General features: G+C 40.0%; 1 protein-coding gene across 2 annotated transcripts; it reads left to right on the top strand.

Moving 5' to 3' along the window:
- The first annotated feature begins 6,667 nt into the window (after nt 1–6,667).
- On the top strand, nt 6,668–9,237 carry LOC143879216 (dof zinc finger protein DOF5.4-like). Of its 2 annotated transcripts, none has more exons than XM_077381464.1 (2): nt 6,668–7,766; nt 8,370–9,237. In XM_077381464.1, the coding sequence occupies exon 1, from the start codon at nt 6,847–6,849 to the stop codon at nt 7,624–7,626; it is 780 nt and encodes a 259-aa protein (XP_077237579.1). In that variant the 5' UTR covers nt 6,668–6,846; the 3' UTR covers nt 7,627–7,766; nt 8,370–9,237. The 2 variants fall into 2 exon arrangements, with proteins under 2 accessions (XP_077237579.1, XP_077237580.1); XM_077381465.1 differs by having other exon boundaries at nt 8,479–9,237.
- The last annotated feature ends 1,977 nt before the right edge of the window (nt 9,238–11,214 follow it).

Genomic DNA, 11,214 nt, shown 5'->3' on the forward strand with positions numbered 1-11,214 from the left:
TATGGGGATGATTTTTGGGGGGCGAATTTATCAGCAATTTTTTCATTGACTTTTGTAGCTGGGAGATGGTTCCAATGGGGTTTTCTACCATAGTGATGGAAACACTCGTATAAGCTGTTATTGGCATTGGCTATCCTGCATGGATAAGTGTATCTTGAATTGTTCTTATTCGTTGTTCATCAATTTTGTTCTAGCAATATTTTATCCACAAAGGTACATGTAAACATTAGAATAGCAAGTCTTTCCAAGGTATTATAAACCAGGGCTTGTGTGTGGATAATGATTGAAATAGCGGGGATCTCTTTGCAACCAACCAATGACCTGCTGAAACTCATGTTGCAAAAGGCCTTCGCCCCTGAAATATTTAAAAAATATGGTACAACGATTGAATGGGTGAAATTTGAGAGGAGAAATATTGAATAAATAATCTAGTATCTTCATCATGCCCTTGAGAATCAAATTATAGACCCTAACCCCCATGTCCGTCTCATCCTATACTTGTTCAGATATTTGTTTTGAAAGGTATGCTTGTTCAGATCTTAATAGCAGCAATTTCAGACACAGCTCTCTGCTTCAACCGTAGATGGCACAATTCATGGTATTCAAGCTCCCATCTTGACAAGAGAGAAAGAGAGGCCTGCTTTTTCCATTTTTCATGGAACCCCTGTTAACGTAGTGTGAGAGAAGGACAGAAAGGAAAACGGGAAAAAATGGGTGAGAGATTTGAAGGGGTGCGACGACTCTCAATTTGTTAAGGACATGTTTGGCAACCATGAAAAATAATTTCATGGAATCACTGTTTACCTATATTATATACTTATACAAGGGCAGGTAGGAAAACAGGGAAAGGGGGAGAGAGACATTTTGAGCCCAATAATCAGTTTTAGACTCACAATCTATTCTTAAAAATACAAAGGCCCTGTTCGTTTTAGATTGTGACAGCCAATTGCAAAATTTTGAGTCTAATTGTAGGCCGAAAATCGGTAACAGGTACGACAGTGACGTAAGAGCTGAGCTGGATGACCAGAGGAACCGAGTCCTGAGGGACCGGAGTGAAGTGGAGGGAAGGGATTGAGTCCTGCTGAGAGGGCTGAGTCCTGCACAAAGTCAAGCGAGGTCAGAAGACCAATCCGGGTGTTACTCCGCACAGGCCCTTCGACACTCAAGTCAGTATGAGCAAGAGTGCAGGGCCAGTTTAAGAGTTTTGGGTGGAGAGGAAGTTTTTTGCATTACCCATGGTTTGAGCTTTGAATTCCCTTTTATAGAGGGAGAGTTAGTGACGTGGGATGACCTATGCCAGGACAGGTAGAGGCCTGCTATAGGCTGAAGTTCACCTACTCCAGGACAGGTGGTGGCCTGTGATAGGTTTGGGTTCACCTACTCCAGGACAGGTGTCGGCCTGTGATAGGCTTGAGTTCACCTACTCCAGGACAGGTGTCGGCCTGTGATAGGCTTGAGTTCACCTACTCCAGGACAGATGTCGGCTTGCTACAGTCTACTGTTTTTACACCCCATCAGTAATAATAGGTTTGCTGCTCATGATCAACTTTACCTCATTTTTTATTCCGCTAGGAGGTAAAGTTGCTCCAACCTATTCTTGGGCTCAAAATTAATTCTGAGCCCAATAATAGGTTGGGGGCTGACAATCGGTTGTTACAATCTCAAACGCACAGTTCCTAATTTTGGGGCTCACAATCTAAAACGAACATGGCCAAAACAAACCTAGCCATCTTTAAAACGGAGTATGGATGTGATGAACTTGTAAATTGTGGTCCAACCGGGCCTTGTGATGACGGGATTGGACCAACCATGAAATGATTCGGGACTTGTGTCGAATTGGTTCCATAAATAGGAACATGCGGACCACAATTACCAAGTTCCCTAGCATCACTTGTGGGACCGGCACACCAACTCATAATAGTTGTCCCTTCAAGACTACTGTGGCTCACAACTCGTGCCAAGATTGGTGACTTCTTTATTTGGGTACCACCAATTCCCGTACGCGACCATGTTTTGATAATAATCACTTCGTTTTCCATTTTGTAGCTGGAAGTGATTTAATAGCCCCCTTTTCTTTCCCGGGCCACCGTCTCTAGTGTATTTCTGTAGTGTATTTATGATTACTAATTTTGCACTGGCTCTGAGAAGAAAAAGGGACGGATATGTCAATTCCCTAAGTAATTAGCTGCTGAGAGCTTCTTTGAAATTATAAATAGCCTTTAACAGCTGATTAAAACATGTAAAACAAGATGAATATGTCCCATTATAAAAAAAAATTAGTCTGTGCACCGATACCAATATTGCTAGGAATTTCGGGGAAAACCATTTAACGGCTGACTCTGACTTTTGCAGGAGAGAACATCCACCTCGGATGAATTAAATCAATAAGACAAAATCTGCTAAACAGTGAGCTGCAAAATGGCTTTCCGCAGAATTACCTAGCAAATCCCTAATGATATGCAGATAAGAGTGTGTGCAAATAATTTTTAGAGGCATTCAAAGAATCCTAAAACTTGTGCTTAAATATCTAAAATCTATAGAAAAGCATGTCATGTCATAGGTCGCCACTCTTCACGTGCCATGTACCACCATGTAGCATCCGGACAATCATGTACCCCACATGGCACCTACCTCTTATCTAATCATGATCAAACTGGCTTGGTTGTATCTTGTTTAAAAATTACATATTACTTTTCCTAATCAAGTTTAAATATACAGCTGTAGGACAAATGGGTTCTTTTCCTAACAACCAAAGCTTATTTAAGCACTTGTTATAAATGATCTCCTTCTTGGTTTATGTTGTTTTCAAGGCCCTACCGGACCCGAATTTCCCTCACCCACTGGGATGTATTATGGTCAGTTAGCTGTAGAGATCCAAACATGGTGGGCCCATGTATAATGTAACCTGTGAGAGCGACTTGATGGCGAAAGCCAGTTGCATTTGTGGATAATTTATAGGTTAATAAATGTTGTTATACTTTAATCTTATAAGAAACCATAGTATTTGCTGATTGTAATCTCTTTTAGTGGTGAATGAGAGGGATTTGTGTCATAAGTATTTTTTACTACAAGATTTTTGGGTCCCTGTCATCATCACCACGAAAGAAAATCAAAGAAAACTGCACCTTGTTTTGATGGTTTCATGTGAGGTGGGACCCATTGGTAAGGGGTGCCTTCAAATGCTTCTAGACTTCTAGGTACCCGTCCATTCATCTCTCCTCACTGTATAGTTAATAGGAAAAATAATAGAGAGAACCCTAATTACATTTCTAGCATATCATGGTTTAAAACGTGAAGGATGCTGGGCCTCGTCAGCAAGATTACCATACACATGGCACATTTGTACAGTGATCAAGACCATCAATCTCATAATCAAATCCTTTGATCTGAACTAATGCAACCTGAACTCTGGCACGACCCTATTTTTGAGAGCACTGTAGGGGTTAAAAATAAACCATTGATTTTTGTAGTACTTTATCATATACATGGGATGTCCATTCGGGATGGGACCAAGATCATGCGGATGGCCTCGTGATGTTATACAAGATCATCACTCTTGATTTCACATAGATACATATATGATGCTCCTTTGTAGGACCCCAAAAATACTTTATAACTCTTCATTTGATTTCTTTTCCATATAAACCGGGAGGATCATTTAAAAGTTGATGACTTATTAGGAGCTCTCTCTCTCTCTCATACACACATGGCCACATGGGTGGGCCTGTGTAACAACCATGTATTTACCGGAAACCAAAATCGTCACCTGTCATGGGCCTTAGAACTCTAAATGACGAAGGTGGGCCTACGGCCCATCAAAATCATACCTAAACCGTTGACAAAGAACATTCCTAATCAAAATAAAGAAAAAAGCAATCTAGCTTAGATTCTATGTATTAGAAATGGAGAAGCTATAATCATTTTACTAATAAGATAAGGGAAATGATATCCCCTCCCCCAAACGGTTTCTGAGAGGATAAACTCACCCCCTGTAACGTTTTTCTTTGCCTTTAAAACTTAACGAATAACGTTAAAGGGGGGATTTTATCCGTCGGAGGGGGGAAATATCATTCCCCCAAGAAAATGATGCAGGTAATTTAAGTCACAAGACATGATTAGGCATAGATTGGGGGCTTGGGGCTCCCTTAAGTTCACCCTTATCTCTTGTGCACGCTCTCAAGGAAACAGAATCCAGAGGACCACAAAATGCGGGAAACAGGATCCAAAGGACCATAGAATTTGGGTCATATGTCTAATAAATAATGAAATAGCATTTTCTAAATGCCACTTTATCTCGTGGGCAAGTGGGCCCATGGGAGATGGGTCCCGTACCTACACCTAAAAAAAACACGTGGGCCCAATTAAAAGACAAACAGATCATATAAGATAAAAGAGATGATTAGCAAGACGATCTCATCTTGATGAACAAAACCTTCCATGACTCAATATTAATCTTATAGTTCATAAATAGTTTCCCACAAAAAAATCTAGGGCAGTGCAGAGAGACAGAGAGATGGGGTCCATTTAAGATACTAGGGGTAGATTTATCACTGCCCAAAATCTATTTAACCTAGTTTATAGTTCTCCACAAAAATGTTATTTTCCAACATGGTTGTTGGCAACTGTTACCCATCAACGAGTCACACGACTCATCAGTGGTGTGGGCCCCGCCACAACCTTAGTGTTTGTTACAGGTGGGGTCCCAACCCACATGGTGGGCCCCAGGCCAAGGGGGCGGTGACCCCTAACAGCGACGTCCACTCACATCCAAAACAGTGAGCCCTAATCTTGTCGATGGTGAAAGGTTGGAATAAGTCTAGATTACTACATTAGGATAACCCGCCCTAGTCGACCAAGTTGAGATACTGACAAAAAACCAAACCTAATTTTTGGACTCCAATGTGCCCACCACGAACCTTCTTTCCATGCCTGTCATTCCTAGCCCACATTTCTTGACACTGTTGAGCCTTGTATTGACACCTAATTGGTGAAGCCGCAGTAAAAAACTGAAGGATATCACGAAGGAAAATGTTAAAAAGGCAGAGCTTGTTGAGCTTTATCTATTGAATAAACGATGAGTAATATAGTTCTATTATCAAGGACTCATTTTTCTGTATGTCACCTACCTACATGCCAGGGGCCCTCCATGACATATTCGGATTGTGTTTAAAAAGTTCACCAATCGGATGCTTTCTTTCTAAACATAGCATCGATCCAAACCGTCCATTTAATTCTCAGATGGGTCTAGGGTTGAGCCTGCGAGATGAATGGTCCAGATCAGTGCTCCTGTTTGGGAGTTCATAATGAAGAATGATATCCGCACTACTTTATTTTGATAATGGCACACTTTGTTTTACATGTTTTTTGATTGGATGTGATGTGGACAGCATCGTGAGTTGCTAATTCAGCATTGTTCTCAAAATAGCAAAGTGATAAATCCGCCCTTTTGATTACTTCGGAACAACCAGCATCAGCGAATCAATGACTAATCAATGACTGCAGAGGGGTTGATGTACTTCATGTTAGAAGGATTCAATGAGGCTTATTGCCACGTACACTGTCACTGGGTGTCCCAAGTAATAAAAGGGGCAGATGTATCACTACCCTCAAAATATGACAGTGCTCATATCTGTCCCCAAAATTAAACGTATTTTAAGCGGAACTTCTATCCTTGTTACCGGTCTGGTAAATGCCATGTTTCTAGTGAAAAAAAAAAAAAACCACTTTGAAAACGGGATTCCGTTTAGAAAATAAAAATGGGAATCAATTGACCGTTGATTTGACTCTTTGAATGTGTATTTATTGCTTTTATCCGGATTTAAGCTCTCTATTTTGTTTTTTAGTGGACGTGGCTCCAATGCTTGATGACCGTTTTTTTCCCAAAACGGAATCCAGTTTTGCTAGCAGGGCTGAGTGAAGGCAAAATAATACACAATGCCCCTCCATTTTGTCTTCTAGTCAAATAAACCGCAATGAAGGCAATACACAACGCCCTCTTGTGCCACGTAAAGATGATCACATCTGTGTATTGTCAGGACGACACGTGTCCAACAAATAGTGGATGCTTAGATCCATTTGGTTTGATTGCAGATGGGTGTCACTGATGATCAAAAGGGGCGTAAATATTATCACTTCCCAACTTTTTACTGTACAAAGAAGCGAGGGGCAGTTTCGTAGATTCAAGGGGATACAAGGTTATTGTAGAAATCAGTCGCATCCTCTATTATACGAGTAATAGAGAAGCAACAGTCAGGTACAGAAAACTCAACTGCCAACAATCATTGGCTCTCCACGAAGAATATATGAAACGTGGCAGTCTATGGATCACTCGACTTCCACCTCCAACGGCAGATGGCCGACAAGAGGATAATGGACCGGAGACGTAACAGTAGCCGTCCACTTGTCGTTATCCGACGGACGACTTTATGCCACAAGTACGGCGGGAGTTGATTAGGTACCTCGTTGAGCGTGAAGGATAAAATAAGAAATAACAGGAACAAATCACGGCCAAATCCCCTCTTGTCAAATTGACTAAATCACCCATGTCTCTACTCTTAAATGCCATCCCAGTCATACATCAAGTACAGGGAGACATATAAGGGTGGTTTTGTAATTTCATTAGTAGCTGAATGGATATTTTGTTGAGAATAAAATGCATGGAGAGGGAAGATTTCAACATTTGTGTTACGGTGGTATATGAATGTGAAGAAACTGATTTGCTTTGTGAGGGAGAGGTAAATCAAAATGTGAAGCTGTCCCCGGAGAGATTCGCCGGAAAATCTGTGAAAGTTAGAAACCTAATTCTCTCTTTCCGAAGTTTCCATATTAGTATTTGCTGCTTTAGGAATGCAAAATCTGTTATCAATGGCGAGCGGTAATGGCCGGATCTTCGACGGAGACCGGAGAATGCGTACAAACTTGAACCAGGCACTGAAATGCCCTCGCTGCGATTCACTAAACACGAAATTCTGCTACTACAACAACTACAATCTCTCTCAGCCAAGACATTTCTGTAAAGGATGTCGCCGATACTGGACCAAAGGCGGAATCCTCCGAAACGTTCCAGTCGGAGGAGGATGCCGGAAAACCAAGCGATCTAAGCCGAAATCATCAACTGATTCACAGAAAGAGCGCAAAACCACCTCAAATTCCAGTGATGAGAGTTCTAGCCTCACGGTGGCCACATCCACCGCTGCCACAACAGAGGCATCTGCTTCAACCACTTCTCTACTCCTCAATTTTCCAGATTCCAGTCTTTTCACCTCTCAAAATCCTAACTTTAACCCTAATTTTGACTCTCCGTCTTCGATGCTGGAGAATTTCGAGCTTGTGTCGGCCACAAATCAGGTGATCCAACGGTCTAATTTCTCCGATTTATCGGATTTCAGTCTCCAACAGAAAATAGCTAGCACTGTCGAAGAGCTCAAGATCCAGGAACTAACGGCGGGGTATATCGATCAGACAGTTCAGATGGAGTTGCCGAGTAACGGCGGTTTGACGCCGTTAGACTGGCAGAGTAACGGCTATCAAGGTGGTCTCTTCGATTTACCTGTCTCCGTCGATCAAGGTTACTACTGGGGTCAAAACCATTGGGTAGAAAATGATAACTCTCTCTATCTTCCCTAATTTACTTAAGGCCGCGTTTCGATACTCGTGGATTTGGATTTGAGTTTTGGATACAAAATACATCAGTCATCATCATGCTCAAGTTCTACGAAGGAGAGAGGGAGGTCTGCAGCAAGGTCGAGGAGAAGATAAAGGTGAAGGTAATTGCCACAAATATGGATTTCCAATAATGTAATGTCTTGCAGAAAAGATTTGAAAATCAGATTTTTTTCAGTGAGAAATTATATGGTGGCCGACCGTGAAATCACAATGGCAGAGAGAGAAAATCTGCCACCTTGATTTTAAATCTAAAGAAAAGTAAAAAAAAAGGGGCTTTTGATGGATTTAAAATGAAGGGAGGGGTGTTTTCTCTCTCCCCACCATTAAAAGGATTATATCTAAGTACTAATCTCAAGTTCTGAACTGCAAATATGAGAAATCCAAATCTAAATCTTGTGGGTATCCAAAATCGTGGCCTATTTTTATTTTCTTTTTTTCTAATTGGAAAAAGGACGAAATTGTGACTGTCCATCAATGTAATGTAATTTTTTTTTTTTTTTTTTTTGGCCTTTTCTTTTTCAACGGGGTTTTTTAGCGTGTTTTGTCTTGGTGGAACAAAATATGCGTGTTTTTATCTCTTACTTTTTCCATAGAGTGTATTTCAATGTGGCTACTGGTGTTGGCACTGCCGTGTTTTAATAATTGCACAAACTAAGCTTGTCTTTTCTTTTAATTTTCATGGGACATTTAATGACCTTTGACAGCTGTTTAAACAATAAAAAGACGAGATGAGTTAGCGCAATTATCAAAACATTGTAGTGCCAACATCAACAACATCAGTAGTGATAACATCATCCCAATTCCCAACATCAGCTGTGGTGCGTGATGACGTGGCGAGTATGGAGACGGAGGAGAACGTCCTATTCCGAAGAGATTGTGACCCACGTGGCGCTGTCGCGATGGGATGGTGGAGTTATTCTTCTTTTACACGTGGCGCATTCCGACTGGTTTTGGGAAGAGTCGGTTTGTCCTGTCCTGACAATGAGTTTTTTGGCGAGAGCATGATGTGAACGTGTCACTAAGTGGGTGGATCCCACACTACCGTCGGCAGAGGAGCTATCTTTTCTCCCCACTGTGTTTTTTGTAGTGTTTAGATTCGGGTACGGGCCCACTTTGATGATCCTAAAGAGTTTCATTTCATGGGCCTGACATAGATAAGATGTGCCTAAAAAATCAGCTCCATCGGATCATCCTAACCCTTCAATCTGTGGACGAACCGCTTTGCTAATCTTCCCCCCTCTAACGCGGGGTGGGCGTGGGAGGAAGAAAGTTAAGAGAAGACGCTCTTCTTTTAGGTCTTTTTTTTTTTTTTTTTTTTTTCAGTGCAACATAGGAAAGCGCCCTCTTTTTTTAATCCCTGCAGCTTCCCAGAGGCTTTTTAGTATTGAGCGCATGGTGTAGAGATGTGTCTGAAACCACAAATTGAAACCACAGGGGTCTACTTGTAGCTTTTTAAACATTAGGAGTTAAGTTGAACGTGTCAGAATCCAAAGGGGGTCTAAGTGTATCTTTCCCCTGAAATTATGTATAGAGATGTCTATGCTATTTCGCAGGGACACTATTTTGTTGCCACACTTGAGTTTTTCAAAGAGAAAAGCCACCTAATAACCGAACTTGTCTTATTCCTTAAGTCGTATAAGGTGGCCAAACAAGGCTTTTCTCCTACCTTCTTAATAACATGTGTGAGATCTATGATGGCCAAACAAGGTCACTAGATTATTATCTTGAGAAGAGTTCAAATGAAGTCTGTAGAAGCCACCAAAGAGTTATAATCATGAAATGAGTTCACTAGATTATACTCATGAGAGGACTTCAAATGAAAGTTTGTAGTTTGTACAAGCCACCGAGTAGAGGTATAAAACCCAATAATAATAATAGAGTCCTTGATCAAACTGAAGGTGGAGTCAAAGAAACCGAAATTAAAGCCAAGGCTATAATTCTTAAAACAGAAATGAGGTTTAAGAAAAAAGATTGAATGAAAAAAGTCTTGTCTAGGGTGTCATCATATTTTGGTTCACTCTTACTAAGATGACATGTAATGGTTTATCTGAGCCCGTGTGAGCTCGAGTACTATTGTTCAACCACCTTGAGAAATTTTGATGCATTAGAGCATTTTCGGATAGATCCCCTGATTGAAGCGATTAGATCGCTCATACTTCAATGAGTTAAGGGGATTTTAGTCATTTTCATAAAATAAGGGCATTTTATCATTTCTATTTGATATGGGTATTTTCATCATTTTTCATATGATATGAGTATTTTTTGTCATGTTCCGTGATGCGGAGCATTTTGGTTAGTTTATGAGATATGGCAAACTATCCAGGTAGAAGAATCCAGCTGGCGTCAGGATTAGATTTAGTCAATTTGAGCCGAGTAGATTCTTTCACTCTCTTCATGAAAATTTTCTAAAGGATTCATTAGCCAACCCAACTAATTTGGGACAAAGGCTTAGTTGAGTTGAGTTATGGCAATTCTGGTCATTTTCTACGGGGTTATTTGCTCATTTTCCATGAGATAGAGGCGTTTTTGTCATTTTATGGCCACTTTTCCATCCCATAGGGGTTTTTTGTTGTTTTTTCATGAGATACTTTTGTCATTTTCCAAGAGTTATTACTTTGGTAATTCTCTATGAGATAGGGGTATTCAGTAATTTTTTATGAGATATAGGTATTTTTGGTTATTTTTTAGGAATGTAGTATTTGGTCATTTTCTGTGAGATATGGGTATTTTGGTCTTTTTATGAGAAGGGTAATTTGGTATTGTTTAAGATATGGGTATTAATTTTGTCATAAGTTATGGCTGTTTATTGTCCATAATTATCTATAAGATAAGGGTATTTTGACCATTTTTCAGGAGCTGTACTTGGGTCATTCTCCATGAGATATGGTGTTTATAGTCATTTTTTATTTTTTTTTCATCAGAATTTCACCGGATTTAGATGAGTATGAAGTTTCCCTGTAGGTGACAATTTTTTAGTTACACGGCAAACTACAAAGTCTCCCTAAGTACTTTAAGGGGAACTCTGGACTAACTTCTTATTTAAGAGTTTGGGCTTAGAAGTCACCCCGGACAACAAAGTTAGCACATGGAAAATAACAAAAATGCTTATATCTCATAGGAAATGATAAGAATACCCCTCTTGAATATGAAAAAAAATACCAATATAATAGAAAATGGCAAAATACTGTAAAAATGTCTATATCTAATGGTAAATGATGAGAATACCCATGTCTTATTGAGAATAACCAAAGTATCTCCATCTCATAAAAAAATTACTAAAATTCCATGTCACATGAAGATGATAAAAACAATCATATGAAAAAAGTGAAAAAGTACCTTTCCTCATAAAATATGACCAAAATGCCCCTATCTTATAAAAATGATAAAATACTCCCAAGAGATAGAGGGGTATCTTAACATTGTCTATGAGGGTTGAGGCAAAGGCATTTATTATTGTCAGCAAATTTGTTATTTTCTCAACTAATTTTCGTCATTTTCTAGGGGATATAAGTGTATTTGGTCCTGTTCCATGTGATGGGGATATTTTTG

The sequence above is a fragment of the Tasmannia lanceolata genome, unplaced genomic scaffold, assembly GCF_043159265.1.
Source record: "Tasmannia lanceolata isolate RefF3 unplaced genomic scaffold, GAP_Taslan_0.1 ptg000006l, whole genome shotgun sequence".
In the NCBI taxonomy this organism is placed as follows: domain Eukaryota; kingdom Viridiplantae; phylum Streptophyta; class Magnoliopsida; order Canellales; family Winteraceae; genus Tasmannia; species Tasmannia lanceolata.